Below are 19551 nucleotides of genomic sequence, written 5' to 3'. Positions count from 1 at the left end.
GAATTACTGATACCAATGCTTGTGAACCGCTATGAACACTCTAAAGTGCTGTAGAAATGATAAGCATAATAGTCTTTACTACCCAAGCAGCAAGATCAGCACAGGTTTCCACATGCCACATTGTTCCTACTTTGCTTGGCACTACAGTGGGAGAACTTGCCAGTCTAGTGTAGATGCCCTCTTCTTAGCTTTTGACAGTACACTGAGGAAGTCTTTGTCTCTCATTTCGACAGAAACAACCTGCACAGAATTCCTTTACAAATCATGTTGCACAGGTTTTCAGATAAAAAACAAAAACAGGTTGCTCATGGCTACCAGTTGCTCATGGCTACCAGTTTTCAGCAATGTGCAGTTGGAAGCAAGTATTCAACACACTCTTGGCTTTGCATTTGCCTCCTTAGGCAACCCTGAGAATACATCCTAGAACACACTATAGAATCCTGATGTGTAACAGGTTTCATGCAAGTGAATCCACAAGGAAAGGATTCCCTGGACGTAGGACACTTGAAGGCCACTAACCTTCACTAAGCCCCTGAAAAATGCTTTTGCATAGTCGGTGCCATTTTTCTAGAAAAAGAGATGCTGGAACTCACCATGAACGCCTCCCTTGTTCTCTTAGAATGGCAATGATGCCCACCTGAGAGGTGTCGGAACAGAGTTCTGGCTGAAAAATAGCCCTGGAAATCATAATGATTGTGTGGTTCCTCAGTCTTATATGCATTAATTGGAATTAAGGACCTCAGTGAAAATTACTTCCAAGCATCCAATTATGAGGAATATGTACGTTCTCATGAATACTGGATATTTCTGTTGGAAGGATGCCTTCTGCAGTGTCCACGTACTCCTTATGTACAACTACGCATTCCCCTGTTTCCCCCACAAAGATATTATACTCAAAATAGCTGTGCAAGACTATACCAGATTTTTCATAGGCCTGCTCTCTAGAAAGGAAGTAATCCAGCTCTCCAGTTTAGACAGAGACACCCTGGAAAGTGATGGTGTGGGCCCTTCTCTGTTAACAAAAAAAAAAAAAAATCAGGAGCAGGGTAGGATACACATTCTTCTTAAAAGAGAGTGATCCATAAATCCCATGGACTCTACAGTTTAACCCTGGTGAGAATATCCAAGTTTAAAGTTCATTATACAGAACTGTTTGCATGTGCAGAAAGCTATGGGCAGAAAGTGAACCATATCACCACCTTCCAAATTTGAAGCAATGCTGACACCAGTGCAGGTTGTGATTCCTGTTTCATAGGAAAACATACACTGAAAAAGAGCAGGAGGATTTACTACCACCCCCCTTTTTGTTCTTTTTAATCACCCTGAGCCATAAATGTCTCAGCAACCTCTTCTTCCATCCGGGCACATGGACTCGGACAGGTCCACAAAGTCCAGCAACCAAGTCCACAATGCTTTGCTCTTCTCACAGAAGTGGAAGTTTATTTGTAGCACTTATTGTCCTGCTGACCTTCCCACAATTTCCAATCAGAAATGCTATTCTCAAGAATAGTGTGTCAGCAACGAGCTTTCAAGAAAACAACCAGAAGGCGGCACCATTGAGCTGAGCTGAGCATGAGGGGTGGGAGGAGGAGGACAGTCAGCTCTTGCGCATAACGGGAGCCTTCCGTGCTATTCTTTCCTATATCTATGCTCTCAAGTCCTTCTCTAGAATATCACGTTCATTTACAAAGCAACAGTGCTTCTTGAGCATCACTTGCGGACTGTGATTGCTGTTGGCAGAACCCTCTGTATGTGGGGCAAAACTAACAGAAATGCATACGGATTAATGTAACAACGTAATTAAAGTAGTAGGCTGGATTAAGGTCTCTGTTTTGCTGCTGCTTTGAAATTGTACCCTCTATCAAAAACAAACACACAAAATAAATAAACAAGGATTACCTTCCCCCTCCCCCAGGCAGTGCTTCATATTCCACCCCACCCCCACTCCGCAATGCTGGTGTACATTTAATTGCCTCACAGCAAGCACCGATTCAATAGCAGAAATGCACTTCTGGGGGGAAAAGCTTCTCCCATTGCATTTCTACCTGTTAGTTCTGTTTTAAGGCAGGAGTGGACACTCCTTTTTTTAAGGTGAGCAGTAATTTGATAGTGACTGCAGGCAGTGGGGTCAAGTCATAGTTGATGCCCTGCTATTCTTTTGTTGCTTTGTTATTGGCTGTTTTGTGGATTTTATTTATTTATTTAAATGTCAACTGTACTTGTTTAATTGTGGCAATTTTAGAACCCACCCAGGGACTACTGTATTTGGTGAAGGGTGGGCTGTAAGTATAGACAGTAATAAATATGTTTTTGGGGTCTATGGACCACAACAAAGTGGTGTGTGTGTGTGTGTGTGTGTGTGTGTATAAATAAAAATAAAAACCTGCTTCAATTTTCATCCTAACTACTTCATATTAGAATTCCCAAACCTATGCAGTTCTGCTTAGATGTAACCCACACTGAGTTTGATGGGGTTACACACAGATAAGAATATACAGAGGATTTGTTTTTAGTTTGAAGGATCAATACAGCTACTGTTTGGGAATGAAAGTGGAAGTAATTACTTCAGTGTGTTTTATAGCACATACGCACAGTAGAGGCCCACCAATTTGTTCTTGGGCAGCTGGGGAGAAAATGAACAGCACAATTCTAACCATGCCTACTGAGAAGTAAGGCCTAGGACTGAAAACTTATTTTTCCCAAGCCATACAACTAGAAAAGGTTTAAAACATCAGTTCATTTTTTATCAATTATACAGTAATACTATCATGGGGGCATGCATGACATAACACAAATTTAGAGAGAATAGTCATGGTGAAGCTTTCCACATAATTGTATTTTCCACACAGGAAAAAGTTTTAACCAGTTGAATTTCTCTCTGCCATACAGCTGTTAAATACACAAGAACCCTTCCCTCCCAAATGTCAAGCCTAAACCAAAGCCTCAGTTGCCATCCTGTGCCCACTTACCTGGGAGTAACCCCCATTAAACACAAAGATACTTCTGGGTAGAAATACAGTATATACCATTGTTAACTATGCAGTGAATTATTAATGAGTGTCTGGTCTTTAGTTCCTGCAAAACAGGAGATGTGTCTAAGCCCATTTGCAAAGTTTTCACATTTGCCTTTTGGGAAGAAGAGGGATTCTTTAACATACTTATTGTATACTATGATTTGCAGAAAGAAACTTCTAGGGACTATGCAATGTCAGACGAACCCAGCCCAAGAAAGATGCATCCTGGTTGCTGGGAAAATGAAGTAAAATACAGATTCCAGGGAGTAGGAAATAAGTAGAATCAGTAAACAGGAGGGTAAACCAGCAGCTCTTTAGGACCTCAGAAATGTCTATACAAACCATCTCACTTATAAATCATAGCTCTGACTTCATTCATTGGTTGAAAACACTGACAAGCAGGAGAAGCCAAGAGGCTACAACTGCATTGCCCAAGTCAACAAAGCAATGTAAACCAAAAGACCAGCTGCTTTTATCCTCGATCAGGCACATAGCCAAAGACATGATGGGGAGATCTAGGAAGGGAAGGCTTGGAAGAGTAAATGCATCCTCCATAGTCTTCTGAAACAGGAGCAAAGGATGCCACTATAAAGGGTAGCAGAGCTATTTATTTATTGCATTCAAAGCCCAGCTTGTTCTCCAAGCTCAAGGCAACATAATGTACATGGTTTTCCTCATCCTCTACTAATCTCCACAATAGGTAAGGTAAAAGGTAACGGACCCCTGGACGGTTAAGTCCAGTCAAAGACGACTATAGGGTTGCGACGCTCATCTTAATAATCCTATGAGGTAAGTTTAAACTGAGAGGAAGTGGCTGGCCCAAGGTCACCCACTGAGCTACATAGCCAAACGGGCATTTGAACCCTGGTCTCCCAGGTCCTAGTCTGACACTAACCACTATACCACACAGTAAGGTTACCAGACGTCCCCCTTTCCCGGGGACAGTCCCCAGATTTACAAATCAGTCCCCTGACAAAATCCATCCATTATGACTGAAGTTGAAAAGTGTTCCCAGATTCATTGAAAAAATAAATAAATCTGGTAACCTTACCACACAGGCCACCAGTTCTGGGCAGGAGGACCATTTCCAACAGCTCTATTCTTACGAATGAGGAAGACTGCAACCCATTTTCCTTGGAGGAAATCCCACTGAATTCCTTGGGAATTATTCCTGCTGGGTGGACACGGCTAGTACTGCAGCCTCTTTTTAGTCATGCCTAAGAATTGACAAGTAGATAAATAGGTACCGCTTACCAGCGGGAAGGTAAACGGCGTTCCGTGTGCTGCGCTGGCTCGCCAGATGCAGCTTTGTCACGCTGGCCACGTGATCTGGAAGTGTCTCCGGACAGCGCTGGCCCCCGGCCTATAGATGTGAGATGGGCGCACAAACCCCAGAGTCTGTCAAGACTGGCCCGTTCGGGCAGGGGTACCTTTACCTTTAAGAATTGACCAGGGGGACATGGGTGGTGCTGTGGGTTAAACCACAGAGCCTAGGATGATCAGAAGGTCGGCAGTTTGAATCCCTGCGATGGGGTGAGCTCCCGTTGCTCGGTCCCTGCTCCTGCCAACCTAGCAGTTCGAAAGCACGTCAAACTGCAAGTAGATAAATAGGTACTGCTCCGGCGGGAAGGTAAATGGCATTTCTGTGTCTTGCTCTAGTTCACCAGAAACGGCTTAGTCATGCTGGCCACATGACCCAGAAGCTGTACACCGGCTCCCCCAGCCAATAAAGCGAGATGAGCGCCGCAACCCCAGAGTCGGCCACGGCTGGACCTAATGGTCAGGGGTCCCTTTACCTTTAAGAATTGACCAACTTGGGGGGGGGGTGAGACTTCCAAGTTACTACTACCTGAAGCGTGGATTTCAATAGGTCTAAGCATAAATCTACACCCCTGCCTTGCCATAGAGAACTCCTTATTTATAAACAATGGAACTTACACACGTCTAATGCCTAAATTTAACTCCGTTGCTCAGCTCTTTGCTTCGCACATCACCTTAAAAAAACAGAGCCTTTAATAAAAGCATCCAAGACGCCGAGGCTCTATATGCAAACAGCCCAGCAGGGGCGCAGCCGCCTTCAATGAGCAAAATATAATATTTTTAGAGTGCAGGGTATTATTATTTCCGAGCGCAGGAAGGGGGTCGGTCAGTTTTGTTTTCAGCTCTGTTCTGCTTCATTTAAATCCTCTTCCATCGATGCCCCTCCGCCTCAGGGCCGAACGGGAAGCCGGGGCCTTTTGTGGATTTTTTTCTTCTTGGCGTTTCCATGGCGAAGGAGGTCGTGCCCCGGAAGAGAAGCCGCCATCTTGCCGAGTGACCCCGGGAGCTGTGCCGGGAGCGGGAAGAGGTGGGCTCCGAGCAGCCCCTGAAACGCGACGGTCTCCTCTCCTCCGCGAAGGTACCGAGAGCAAGTGCCTGCCCTTAGCCCCAACCCCCCGCTTCCCTCCGGGGGAGACGCCCGGAGCCATAGGGCAGCCCCAAACGCGGTGGGACCGGCGGGGCTCTTCCTTCGGACCCTCGGCTCGGAGTGGAGGGGAGAAAGACTTCCTTAATGCCTTGAGTTCCAGTTTCCTCTGAGGGCCTTTCATTTTCCTCATCGGGCACTCAATATATATATATTAATAATTATATGTATATAATTCGTATTGTGGTAGGCTGGAGGGAGAGGGGAAATCTGCCAGTCGCCGTCACCGCCGTCTCCGAAATCCACTGGATTCCGATGCTGCTTACTGTCGTCTTCTTCTTTTAAACCAGTGTTTCCCAACCTTTTTTGGGCAAAGGCACACTTGTTTCATGAAAAAAATCTCGAGGCACACCACCATGCCAGATGGGGAAAGGTCACTTTTTACTTATGTAAAAAAAATTGGAAAAATAGTAACAGCATAGAAGGTAATGGTTAGGCTAGCATCCCTCTTCCAAATATGCTAGGTTTTTATTTGCAGGGACTGTTCTACATGGGAAAGCATTCAGCACTGTCATTCTCCCATCTGCCATCTGAATTGGTACTATTCTGGGTCAACTTACTCTGCTGCATGTGTAGATGAAAATGGCACCAAGTGTGGGGGAGGGGGCAGAACAGGTTTCAGATACAGGATATTAAGCATACACGTACTTCAGATTGAACTGGTTGCTTGCTTTGCAAGTTTTCATTTCCCAAATGACTGCCTTGGCAAGCGCAATACCTACCAGGTTCAACGCCGGTCTCACGCTGCCGCTTTCCGCGCTCTCAAGGACCCGGGAGGAGGAAGGCGTGAAGGGAATCCCGAAGGCGCGAAAACCTCGCGCATGCGCAGGCCTTCCGCCTGCGACAGCCCAGTAGGCCGGCTGAAGCGAGCGGCGATGGGATGTGGGAGGGAGCTCGCTCGCCGCCCCGCGTGTGCCTATGTGGGGCACGTTACAGCCCCGTGACGTCAGGCAGACGGCGAGAGCCCCGCGCTGGGCGGCCTCTCCTCGCCGCCGCCGCCCCGACTCTCGCCGCCCGACTCGCCTGCCTCCCTCCCACGGCACACCAGGCAACGTCTTGCGGCACACTAGTGTGCCGCGGAACACCGGTTGGGAAACACTGTTTTAAACAACCTTTATTGTACAGCAATTAACATCAATTTACATATAACTTATAAGAATTAACTTAGTACATACAGTATATACCACACACACTATACACACTACAACATATACACACCGTAAACACTAACTTCCGATGCTTCTCATTGTGCTATTTTACGTTTTGTTAGTCTGTACACATTCCGTTATTATTTTGCTTTCCCATTTATTATCAAGAACATTTTGCTATATACTTTATATTTCAAGATTCATTTTAAGTCTGCCAGGAGATTGACGTTGTCACAATAATTATTAATAAATCTGACTTCACAATAATTTCATTTAAAATACATATATAATGTTTCTCCATAACCCACCCAACTTTCTGATTAAGTTGTGGGTCCTAGATAGAGGCAACGCTGCCACAGGCTGCTTGATTGCATCTCCCTTTGAGATTTCATACCTAGTTTTGTGGGATGTGAATATAGGTTGTATTTTTTTAAAAGGCTTTTCCTTACCTTTTGAAACTTTTTTTGGCGTTTCTTTTAATATGTCTTGTGGAGTCTTCTCTGTTTTTTGTTTAGAAAATAAATAAAGGATAACTTTGCAGGAGGTTGTAATGGATAGAGCTTTAAATAGATTTATTTCTCTTATTTGTTGATATTATTACCTCTTGGATAAAACACAATTGACGACTTGGCTAAATATTATAATTTTAAAAAATACTGGATTGTTTCATTGCCCCTGTTTACTCTGTGTGCCTTCAGTTTGCCCGCCCTCCACTCATCCTTCATGGCAGCGTGGACCCGTGAAGCAGTTCTGAACCTCTATCGCGCTCTCCTGCGTCAGGGACGGGACCTGCGCTATACTGACCGTGATTTCTACTTCGACACAATCCGGCGTGAATTCCGCAAGAATCAACATCTTGAGCAGCTCAAAGATAAGGAGAGACAACTGGAGAAGGGCCAGGCTTTCTTGCACTCCAAACTTGGGGGGTTGGTTTAGAGACTTCCCTTCCTGCCCCCACCTGTTTCCTCACCACTTTCCTTTTATCAACCCTTTTGACCATCTGGGCTAGATGGTCAATATTGGCTGTGTAGTAAAAACTTGAAAAAGGAATCTCAAAAGTGTCCTGCCTGGGAGTATTCCCCATTCTTCACAGATGCAGTAAATTTCAGGTAGGTTGTTTTCCAGGCAGAATGTGCTCTCTTACTTATTCAGAATCTTTATAAATGATTGTAGATCTGTCCTAAAGCACTATAGTGGTGCCTCGCAAGACGAAATTAATTCGTTCCGCGAGTTTTTTCGTCTAGCGAATCTTTCGTCTTGCAAAGCACGGTGTCGGAAAAGTTTTGGAAAAGCTTCAAAAATCACTAAAAACCTCAACAAGGCTACCACACCGCGTTCTATGAGTTGCTCCTCGAAGTCAAGTCGCAACTGTATTAACGGTGTTAAGAAAAAGGAAACAAATTTGCAAAAAACACAAGACGTTTTTGTCTTGCGAAGCAAGCCCATAGGGAAATTCGTCTTGCGAAGCAGCTCAAAAACCGCAAAACCCTTTCGTCTTGCGAGGCATTCATCTTGCGGGGCACCACTGTTCTTTGAATGACTAAATTTAACATGACTAGGCTATATGGGAGCCAGAGTAGTTCCAGGAAGCTTGCATATCACACTGCAAGGAGTGACCTATACATTTGGTGGTAAGAACAAGAGAAATGCATAACTGCAGAGGTTGGGGAAACTCCCATCTAGCTTTTGATGGTTTTTCATAGTGGAAAGATCTATTTCTTTTTCTTATTACAACTGTTTTTATGATCTGGAAATCAGTTTATAAAAACTGATAATTTTGTCTTGAGTTCATTTTTAAAGAGCATACCATTTTTCATATATTCTCATTTGCCTTAGAACTTAATTTTATTTAGCAGTAAAAGATAGAGACTTGGGTTTGGTTGTTGAGCTGCGTTCAATTCCTTATTCAGCCATGAAGTTCACTGAAAGGACTTGGGGAAATCTCAGCCTAAGCTGTGCCAGAGTTGTGTGCACAAATGACTTTAGGATTGTGAAGCATGTTATCCCATTACAAGTTTGGTAGAATGGATAATTAGGTTCTTTGTAACCACCAGTGGGACGGAGTGAGATTCTAGCTTTAATCAGGAAGCACAGAGTGACAAATGGGCAAAATGAAATATGTTAACAGTTGTGTTTGGTTTTTCTCTTCCCCTAAAGGAGCAATGGCAGGCGCTGGAGAGCGCAAAGGAAAGAAGGATGACAATGGCATTGGCACAGCCATTGATTTTGTATTGTCCAATGCTCGACTTGTCCTGGGTGTGGGAGGTGCTGCCATGCTGGGGATTGCCACCTTGGCTGTTAAGCGGGTAAGAGTGAACATTGTGAGTGAAAGGGTGCCTAGATTTGGGGTATGATAAAGATGCAATGGGAGTTTTCTGTCCTGTGGGTCCAAATACAGACCAAAGTGAAGGATTGACTGGTGCTCCGAAGGACCCAGTTGCAGGGATTCCAAAGAAAGATGCACAAAACACCAGAGTAATCAGTTCTAATGTTTTATTATAAGGATGTATATAAGTGACATACAAGGCAACATAGAATTCCTTTCCATTACACCTCAGGATGGACGCTGAAGCTATAAGCACCACCATGCTTCGTCTTTGAGGGGCTAATAGCTTGTGTGTTACTTGTACAGAAAACAAGCTATATAAACTGGCAGAAATAATCCAATTAATCACACTGCCTTAGGGGCCTGTTCCCCACTCACAGCCATCTCTCAGATAAGTGGGTAGCTGACAGGTAGAAGCTTCCCTTTTCCCAACTAGCCAAGCCAGCAGCCAAGGCTTCAAAGCAAGCAGATAAGCTCATTTTACAGCTCACATTGATTAGTCCCATGTTTGCTTGACTACCAAGATGGAGTTTACAGGCCTTCCAGGACGGTTTCATCATTGGGTTCTACACAGGGAGGCTGTGGAAATGAAGGCTTTTGAATGGATCATACACTTAATTTCTTGTCTCCCCACTTTACTGCTTCAGATGTATGACCGGGCGATCAGTGCTCCAGCCAGCCCCACTCGCATGAGTCAGTCAGGAAAGAGAAGCTGGGAGGAACCAAGTTGGCTTGGATCATCATCTCGGTTATTGAACCAAGATATGAAGACTAATATTAGCCGCTCTCTGCAGACTCTTCCCACTGATTCTTCAGATTTTGATATAGGTGAGGGACATCCTGTAACTCTTGTGCAACTTCTTACATAAGTTGGTTGCCAAACAGGTAAACCTTGCACCTTTACATCTTCTGGTGTCTAAAAACAGTTAGTTAAGAAAGGATCTTAGTTTTGGAAGAGAGCCTACTGATCAGTAAGTCCAGCACATTCTTCTGAGGAAGAATACTACTGACCCAATGCATTCCTGACAAGTACAGTTCTAGTGCCTTATGTGAAAATCTCCAGGGAACAAGAGCATCTTTTTCAAATCAGTCAGTTTATTTTACACTGCGCTTTCAACAAAGATATTTGTGCTCAAAGCAGTTTACAGAAAACAGACTGTCCAAATTATTACAATTCTCATATATATAAGAGAAATTATATCACTACATCATAACACTAACAATGTGCAGGAAGAGCACATGGTACTTTTAAAGTTTGTCCTCATAAGGAAGATTAAAGCTAGGAGGTTGTACTGTTTTTGTCAGGAAAATTACATGAATTAAAGGGTGTTGTTGCAGTCTGTATCAAGATGCACATTGCCATTACTTTTAAAGAAAGGTTAAAAGTGTGGTCAATGATTTTTTTGTCTCACATAGTTTAATCTCCAGTGTTTCAAAATTCAATACAGGTCCAATTCAGTATAGGCAATTTGTACCTAATCAGTCCTGTGTGGTGCAATATTGAGGCCTGCTGTTCTCTCTCCAACCTATCCTGGCAGATTTGATCAAATCCACAAAGCAGAAATCATCCATCAAGAAAAGCCAGGTGGAGCTGAAGAAGTCCCGCCTCCGAATGTCCTTGCAAGAGAAGCTGTTCGCGTATTACCGGAGGAAGGTGGCCATCCCTACAGAAGAGCAGGCGAAAGCCAAGCAGGCTGCTGTAGATATATGTGCAGAACTGCGTGGTTTCCTCCGTGCCAAGCTGCCAGACATGCCTCTCCGTGAAATGTACCTGAGTGGTAGCCTCTATGATGATTTGCAGGTAATTTGGATGGGTGGGAAGGTTTACATATTCTTCAATAGGCATGATAGAGACAGAGAACATGCAAACTTCATTGTTGCGGGTGTTTGTCTCAGCATCATGTTCTTGTGCCTAGAATTGTCTGTGGTCAGATTTCTTGGCTTTTTTGTGATTTGCTCTTGCATAGGAAATAATTTGTTCTCCCCAATGCTGTACAGTGGTACCTCTGGTTACGTACTTAATTCGTTCCGGAGGTCCGTTCTTAACCTGAAACTGTTCTTAACCTGAAGACCACTTTAGCTAACGGGGCCTCCTGCTGCCGCCGCGGCACGATTTCTGTTCTCATCCTGAAGCAAAGTTCTTAACCCGAAGTAGTATTTCTGGGTTAGCGGAGTCTGTAACCTGAAGCGTATGTAACCCAAGGTACCACTGTAAAGCACTTTCCCTCCCTTTTGCAATTTGAATGTCCTCTCTTTCCGACTGAGCAAGATTCAAATCTTTCTCTATCTTTTCTCGCCCACATCTGTTCCTGACTGTGCATGGTCCTTCTACATTATTTAGTCTCTTCTGTTCTTTTCAATATATAATGGGCATGGGAGCCATTCCTTCATGCTACCCTGATGAACATATAGCCTTTAAGTGAGCAATTCTGAATGGACGTACTTGATTCAACACTACATCAAGACTTCTATGTGTAGTATTTTGTATTAGATAAAACTTAAATTTACACCTAATGGTGATGGTGATTTCCTTGGAGAAACGTATCATGTTTTGTCAAACTCAGTTTTTAAATAGTTGTCTATTGGCTTTAGACAATAAAAACTTAGAAGCAGCAATGTCCCATGTTCAGTCCCTGCCACTCCAGGTAGGTCTGAGAAAGACTCCTGTGTGAAAAACCCTGGATATTTGTTGCCAGTTGATGAATAAACAATTGTGAGCTGGATAGAACAATGGTCTGATTCAGTGAATGGCTCCCTGTTTTCTATTACATGCCCTTGGCTCTTTTATTGCATTCACCATAAATGTGAACAATTACGTTTTATTTTGAGGAAGCAATTTCATTTCTTCGTTTCTTATATTCTTAGCATTCTTCTCAGGCTTTAGTTAATGTAAATGCACTCCATTTGAGGGGCTTAGGATAGGTTGCAACACATTTAAATCTATATATGACTAAATATTCAAAACATCTCAAGAAAAAAATCGCACAACCTCTACAGAATTAAAAACATCAGGTAAGTTTCACCTACATGCAGACTAAAACTCAGGCAACTCCCCCGTCTGTCTCTCTGATCTGTATCCAGGGAATGCCTATCTGCAAATCATCACTGAGCATGTGAATGCTATCTCAATAAGGTGGTAGTTTCTTTGAAGCATAAACTCTGCTTTTATTTCCTTCTTACTGTCTAATTTATGAGGAACTATTTCTAATGCTGCCTCTGATACATCAGCATGTTCTAGCACGGCACCGAACATCATAGAGATCCCAGCTCAACGTTCCTTTGCATTCCAGCCTTCCCCTTAGCCAAATAGCGTGGCCTTTTAAGGGCCTTAGAAAACCTCTTCTTTTTCTCCCCCCTGGCAGGTTGTGACTGCTGATCACATCCAGCTCATGGTTCCTCTGGTGCTGGAACAGAACCTGTGGTCTTGCATTCCAGGTGAAGACACCATTATGAACATCCCTGGCTTCTGCCTGGTACGTCGGGAAAACCCAGAATACTTCCCTCGTGGTAGCAGTTACTGGGACCGCTGTGTGGTGGGGGGCTACCTTTCACCCAGGGCAGTGTCCAGCACCTTTGAGAAAGTTGTGGCAGGCTCCATCAACTGGCCAGCTATTGGGACCCTCCTAGACTATGTGATCCGTCCAGCAGCACCCTTGGAATCTCTGACACTGGAGGTCCAGTATGAAAGAGACCGGCGCCTTTTCATAGACTTCTTGCCATCTGTGACGCTAGGTGACACTGTCTTGGTAGCCAAACCACACCGACTGGCCCAATATGATAATCTGTGGCGGCTCAGTCTTCGGCCGGCAGAGACAGCTCGCCTGCGGGCCTTAGACCAGGCTGATTCTGGCTGCCGTTCCTTGTGCCTCAAGATCCTCAAGGCCATATGCAAGCTGAACCCGGCGTTGAGTCACCTTTCTGCCAGCCAGCTTACCAACGTCATACTGCACCTGGAGGAGACTGACTGGTCACAAGACATGCTCGCTGACCGTTTTCTGCAGGCCTTGAAAGGGCTCATTGGCTATTTGGAAGCAGGGGTCCTTCCCAGCGCTTTGAATCCCAAGGTGAACTTGTTTTCAGAGCTTACTCCTGAAGAGGTGGATGAGTTGGGTTACACTCTGTACTGTTCCCTTTCGGAACCAGAGGTCCTCCTGCAAACAGAATAGCTGCCTTATACGTGAGAACAGTGTTGGAGCTTCCTGCCCGCGACAGGTTCTCTCTGACACATCCTGAGTGAGATATGCATAACCTGCTCCATTCTTTTCACAAGTTCGTCCTGTTTTTCTTTCCGTTTTTATCATACCGTGAGAGCGGGGAGGTCCATTAGATTTCTTGGTGCTATTAGTCCAGTTCCATTACCCACATAGTCATTGTCTCATGGGGCAAGAAGTTATGTGGATTGGCTGCTCGGTCTATTAGAAAGGCCTTGCTGTGGTCCCAACTGCATGTCCCAACCCTGTGCAACCCGCCACCCCAGTAATATGCTATGACTTGTTGCACTGAAAACTCTCACTCCCACCTAGGAAAGTGTGGGATTGGGCCAGTAACCTACTGCCAATTTTTGGAAACATCTAAATATAGTGATTCTGTGCCCTCTTCCCCCAAGGGATTCAGTCCCCTATTGTTGGTTTGTGTGTGGGAGTTTGTTTTTGTTCCTCTCACACCCCAAAGTGCATGGCAGTCTGGATGAAAAGTTTCAATAGAAATATTTATAGTGGAGAATGTATTTGTGTGAGCTCTGTGCATTGATTGTATTTATATTTGCCGTGCGGGGGGGGGGGGGTGTGTGTCCAGAGAGAGTTTGAACATTTGCATAGGTTCTCACCAGTGTATCCCCATTTTTGGGAAACTGGGGATAAACTCCCCAGCCAATCTGACGCCCTTCAATGTATACAAATTTGGTTCTTTTATTGCATGCATGTTTGCAAAACAGTCGCTAGACCCTTAATGTGTCTAGAAGAATGTAGGGAGAGCAGTTTCCTGTATGTGGCTATCAAGAACACTTCCCACTACAAGTGGTAACTGCCCAAGAAAATGCAAACGGCTAGGGAAAACACATTCTTTAGCTTTTATTGTGACATAGAACAAGTAGCTCTGGAAGTAAGGCGCCACGTTTTCAAATATTTCCGTTTTGAACATTCAGATTCTTGCTGAAAGCACTGCGGCTGGAGTGTGCTATGAGGAGTAGTTGAGGTTCAGACCTTCATCACCCAATTGCTAGAATTAATGGTCACTACCTTGTACCTGCCAAACGTTAGGTCCATAAAATGACTAGTCACTAGAAACAAGAGACGAAGGTTCTACAGGAAGGCAAAAGAAAGCTTGAATAAAAAGTAAAATTGTGCTTTTAATACGCTTTTAAAGAGGGTGGCACATTTCACGCTTAATCACCTTGCCCCTACTGCTTTTAAGGAGTCATCAGCTTTAATTTACGCAATGCTGCTCTGCATCTCTGGCTGCTCCTTGAGATAATGGCACAGCTCAGGGAGTGGCCACTCACTCTAGCTATGTCTCCTGCTCTGCAGACATGAAATGGGCATTGACTGTGAATGTCTTATCTCTCAGGAATGTTTGGTTCTGTTACTGCTGCCATCACCAAAAAAGAAAGAAAAGTAACAGGGGGTACCCTAAGTGGCGAGATTCTTGTGTGTCGAGTCTGTGTGACAAGCATTGCTATGGTTGTATGTAATTTTGCAGGCATGGCTCCTCTGTTTTCACATCTGAAATGCTCACCTTTGCTGCTGAAAAGGCACCATAAATAATGAGATAATTTGTAGGTACAGTATAAGGAACAAGTGCCCTTTCCTGTTCTTTTTTTTTTTAAAGGTGGTGCTTATGTTAATAAATTAAGCCTTTGGTGTGGTTCCAGAGTGGAGGCTTTAATCTATATACCAACTTAACCTGGGTACACCCCCCCCCCAAACAGTCTGTCTTTTCAATTTTGTCTGCTAGGTGGTATTTGTTGCACAGCAGAGAAACAGTGTTGCGGTTATTTAAGCCTCACCAGATTTACAGCCAAAGACTTGAAAGGTTGTGTGTGGGTGTCTGGTAATACATAGCCTGGAAAAAGACCAGGTTTTTCACTCATCTCTCAGCCGTCCTTCCAGTACGAGTCTTCCTGCCACACATGCTGCCATGGATGCATGCGGATTTTAGGGGGATGGAGACCTTGCTATTTGAACATGAATAGATACTTTAAGAGTTGTACGAAACCCCACATTGACCTCTTCTGTGTTCATCCAGTTTCCTCTTTGCCACCATTCTGTTGCTTGTTTCAAAGTTTCAGCATGGTAGCAGGGAGATCCTGCAAGGAGAGTAGGAGGGATCTAGTTTCTCCTGCTTTTCCGCTTCTCAAATGCATATCATTACATGCTCAGTTAAGAAAATGAATGCTTTATTACTGACTAGGAACATAATTAATAGAAGCCTTGACCAAGACATGTTGCCATGAAGCTAAATGCGTATTGAATGTAGGCTTAGGCCAGCAAGACACACTTGTATTATTCACTTTAATTGCTTTAGCTGTTCCTTTCTCAAAGTAATGAATTCTTTCTTTGAGGCACCTAAAAGAGGACGAGGGATTTGAGCCCATTTCTTAGTATGGTAGGTGCACATAATTCCACGAGTAGGAAATAAGAGACCATGCTATTGACAGTCAACACAAAGTTTAATGTGGTGATGGTTGGGAGAAGCATGTCTGGGCTATTCCTTATTTCTGTGGCAGGGGATGCAGGGCAGGCTATGCAGGACAGCTATAACAATATTGCACCAATTCTGCTATGTGACTAGATGATTCATTCTGAAGAATGTTTACACCGCCACCAGTATTCAGTAAAAATGCATGTGTATTGGTATATCTAGGAGGGTTTGGTCTTAAACACTTGTGGACTCCTTATGTGAAATGTCAGAACAAATTGTAGATGTCAGTAGTGTCTAGCTGATTTCTCATATCATGGGGAATGGGGAGGCCTTGGTATAAAATGAATGATTGTCATAGGCCAGAAGTCGAAGACTGCTGCTGCATTCTTGAACCCTGGGAAAGCATCAACGTACTATCTTGATGTTTAGGTCACACCAGCTAATGCGATTTGCCTCTAAACTGCAGGGTGGGGACCATCTATCTCAACTTGAAGTCTTTCATTGTTGTCAAACTCCACTACTGATCTTCCAAACCTGTTAAAATTCTTAATACGACAACTTAATTATGTAAATTGTAGACTTCTTCTAGTGTCTGTGTGTCCAAGATATTGAAGAGAAAGGAATTAGATACTTCAGCCTCTCTCAAGCCCTAATGCTGTGTAAGGGAGTTGGAAGAACAAGGTCTAGTGCATGGTCTGTGACTGTGTGGAAATTATGAAATAAAACAACTTTTCCACAATTGTGTGGCTGTTTTTGAATGTCTCTACAACATAAGATGCATAGCCTTTTTCACATTCTGTATGCTGGGGGACAGGAAAATTCTTTGTGTGCTAGTTAGATTGATAAAATCTTGAAACTATCAGCTTGTAATGCCCACAGGGAGAAATGTACTTAAACCATATAATAATCCATCTACAACTGCATATAGCTTTCAAATAGCACTTGCTAGTTTGTGAGCAAAACTTGGCAAGGAGTGAGCAAAATATTATAGACTTTTCTGCAGAACATGCTGCCTCGTGTGCTTTTAAAAATTCAAATAAGATTATGCTGTAGCTTTACATCAATATTTCACCATATGCCTTGTGGAAGTCACTTGGAAATGCCACAAAGGATAGCTGTCACATTACCTTGGTGCAGAGGTTGCAAGAGTTGGCTTCTCACACAACTCAGTGTTCAATTTTGTTTTTTAAGGGCACAATACCTCAGCAAATTAGAAGTCAAGGTGTGTGTTTGTAAGGAGGAGTTGAGAGGACAACTTGGAGGTCTTGGCTTTTATGCCTAGCATGGATGCTCGTCCTCCTGTCCTTAAGATCCATGCTTTTTATTAAATTTCTATCCCACCCTTCATCTCAAAGGAGCCCAGGGTGGTATCTCCTGCTTCTATCTTCTGTGCCCTCTTCCTGTTTTGGTTTTACCCTCCAAATATGATAATATAAGATTACCAGATTTTTTTTCAAAGAATCCAGGGACACCTTTTTTTTTTTTTTTTGAAAAGAGAAAAGAAAAGTTATTTAAATTTTTTTTTAAGAACTAATATCTTCTGTGATCTCCACTGTCGCTCTCTTGGAGCGCTAGCCGCCATGGAGAAGGCTCGGGTCGGGCCTGGACTCTGCCATGTGTCCTTGCCCTCCTGGTGCTCTCCTATCTCTCAGCGGTGGTGGCAAGGTTGAGGCTCCCCTCTTTTTCCTCCTTTCTCTCTATTCCTTCTCTCCTCCTCCCTGCGTTGGCTCTGGTGTTTTCATGGCCCCGGCGCGCCGCTGAGCAGTCGGCCTGGTGGCTGGGTGCTCTTGCTCCCAACTCAATTTGGGTTGCGGGTGTGTGTGTGTGTCAGCGGTTCCCCTAGTTGAGGTGCCGGGCATCCCCGGTTCCCCCTGGGCAGTGGCGCCCGCCATTTTGCCTTGCCGGAAGTCCCTATATGATGTGTCTTGTGCCGTTGAACCAATAACGCAACATTCATTCCCTACTAATAAATCTACAACACTTAAAATATAAATCCGAGGACATTAAATGAAATCCGGGGACATTCTGGGGACAGATTTTGTCTGGGGACAGATTTGTAAATCCAGGGACTGTCCCTGGGAAACAGGGATGTCTGATAACCATATGATAATAATAATGATACACATTACTAATTCTGAATATAGAATCGGTGATTTCTTGACATGTACTGTAATTTGGAGTTCTTTGGCTATGGAATTCATCCATTAGAATGCTGTGTCCCTTCTAAGTTGGCATTACTATTGAGAAATTGGGTTATTGGGAAATGTTTAAAAAAGAGAACGCAGTTGGCATGAAAGATTTTCCCCATCTTTCCCAACTTAAGACAGTGATATGGAACTCTTTCGTTGGGGGGAAATGAAAATGGCTCTCTTTAATTTGAGCTGTACACTGCTGCTATACATTGTGACCTGAATTTATGATAAACATTTGTGAGGTGTGTTCTGTTACTCTGCCACTGACTGCATTGTACGTCATGGAGTTAAACTCCCTGAAAACCTCAGGTTTTGTTTTAAACTTTATCCTATACTTTTTGGAAGCAAGACTCATTTAGTTCAATTGAACTTGCAGGTAAGTGTGCATTGAATTGCAGCCTTAAGCAAGTTTGCAGCTCTTATGGTTGGGGCGAATGTGAGCACATGGAGAAACAGTCTGCTGGAGGCTTGTAAGCAATTTAGCAGTCTTTTTTGTCACTGTGGAAAGCAGAGAGAGGAATGTTGCTTGCCTTACCAGGCAGTCACCATTCCTATATAATGCCTTGCTTCCCCATAAGGCAGGGGTCTGCAACCTGCGGCTCCGGAGCCGCATGTGGCTCTTTTACACCCTTGCTGCGGCTCCGGGGTGGATACTAGCGAGGGGAGCATTGTGCGCCCCGACACTCCCACTGTGGCGGGCGCTGTACTGGCTGTGACATCGTATGGGGGCGGTGCGTGCGTTAGTCACTCACCGTCCCGACATCACCTTCCCGCCCGCCCGCTACATTGTAAGGGGCATGTACGCTGGTCACTGCATTGAAAGGGGGCATGTACGCTGGTCACTGTTTTGAAGGGGAGTGAAGAACACACACACGAAAAAAGGCAACTTGCTAATTTAACGTTCATTTCTATGAGGAGGAGTAATTCTGAGGGGCCAAACAAAAAAATAATTTTTAAAAAGTGACAAAAAAGTTATGTTTATAATGACGAGTTTTGCGGCTCCCAGGTTTTTTTCCCCTTCGGAAACGGGTCCAAGTGGCTCTTTTTGTCTTAAAGGTTGCAGACCCCTGCCATAAGGCAACACAAGTTGGGAACCTGCTACAACTATTGTTCCTGAGATTATTTGATTGGGGAAAAGCAGAAGAGCCAAGGCATCTTAGGACTCTAGCCTTCGTAATCACATCCCCAATGTTGCATGGTATGTTAGGGACCCAAACAGCAGGCATATACAGAATGTAGGCTCTGAAAACTTCACAATAAGCTGCATTATTCAATTACGGTCTGAAAGGCTCCTCTTCAAATAAGCCCATACTCTGAGCCTAGGGCTTGCCGATCAGAAGGTTGGCGGTTCGAATCCCCGCAACAGAGTGAGCTCCCATTGCTCGGTCCCAGCTCCTGCCAACCTAGCAGTTCGAAAGCACACCAAAAAGTGCAAGTAGATAAATAGGTATCGCTCTGGCGGGAAGGGAAATGCTGTTTCCGTGCACTGCTCTGGTTTCCAGAAGCAGCTTAGTCATGCTGGCCACATGTCCCTGAAAAACTGTCTGTGGACAAACGCCGGCTCCCTCAGCCAGTAAAGTGAGGTGAGCGCCACAAGCTCGTCTGCGGCTGGACTTGTCAGGGGTCCTTTACCTTTACCTTTTTACATCTACCCCTTTGGAAAGAAACCCTCAACAGGAAGAAAATGATTCCTTACACCTGGTCTATAATCTAATCAAGTTACCTGGCCTAGTGAGGGAAAGACTGACCACCAGGTATGGAATATATG

The 19551-nt window shown here is 44.2% G+C and overlaps 2 protein-coding genes across 2 annotated transcripts; both read left to right on the top strand.

Annotated features, from left to right (window-relative positions):
• The first annotated feature begins 4871 nt into the window (after positions 1-4871).
• On the top strand, positions 4872-7593 carry MIURF (mitochondrial elongation factor 1 upstream open reading frame). Its single transcript, XM_082241331.1, has 2 exons — positions 4872-5412; positions 7325-7593. Exon 2 carries the CDS (start codon positions 7350-7352, stop codon positions 7560-7562), a length of 213 nt encoding a protein of 70 aa, XP_082097457.1. The 5' UTR covers positions 4872-5412; positions 7325-7349; the 3' UTR covers positions 7563-7593.
• Positions 7594-7596: 3 nt separating this feature from the next.
• MIEF1 (mitochondrial elongation factor 1) lies at positions 7597-16330 on the top strand. Its single transcript, XM_082241311.1, has 5 exons — positions 7597-7735; positions 8784-8932; positions 9600-9780; positions 10491-10753; positions 12315-16330. Exons 2-5 carry the CDS (start codon positions 8789-8791, stop codon positions 13116-13118), a joined length of 1392 nt encoding a protein of 463 aa, XP_082097437.1. The 5' UTR covers positions 7597-7735; positions 8784-8788; the 3' UTR covers positions 13119-16330.
• Positions 16331-19551: the final 3221 nt, after the last annotated feature.

The sequence above is a fragment of the Podarcis vaucheri genome (assembly GCF_965113315.1).
Source record: "Podarcis vaucheri genome assembly, chromosome: 10".
Classification (NCBI taxonomy): Eukaryota; Metazoa; Chordata; class Lepidosauria; order Squamata; family Lacertidae; genus Podarcis; species Podarcis vaucheri.
The sequence above is the reverse complement of the archived record's forward strand: the minus strand, read 5'-3'. Positions and strand labels throughout refer to the sequence as shown.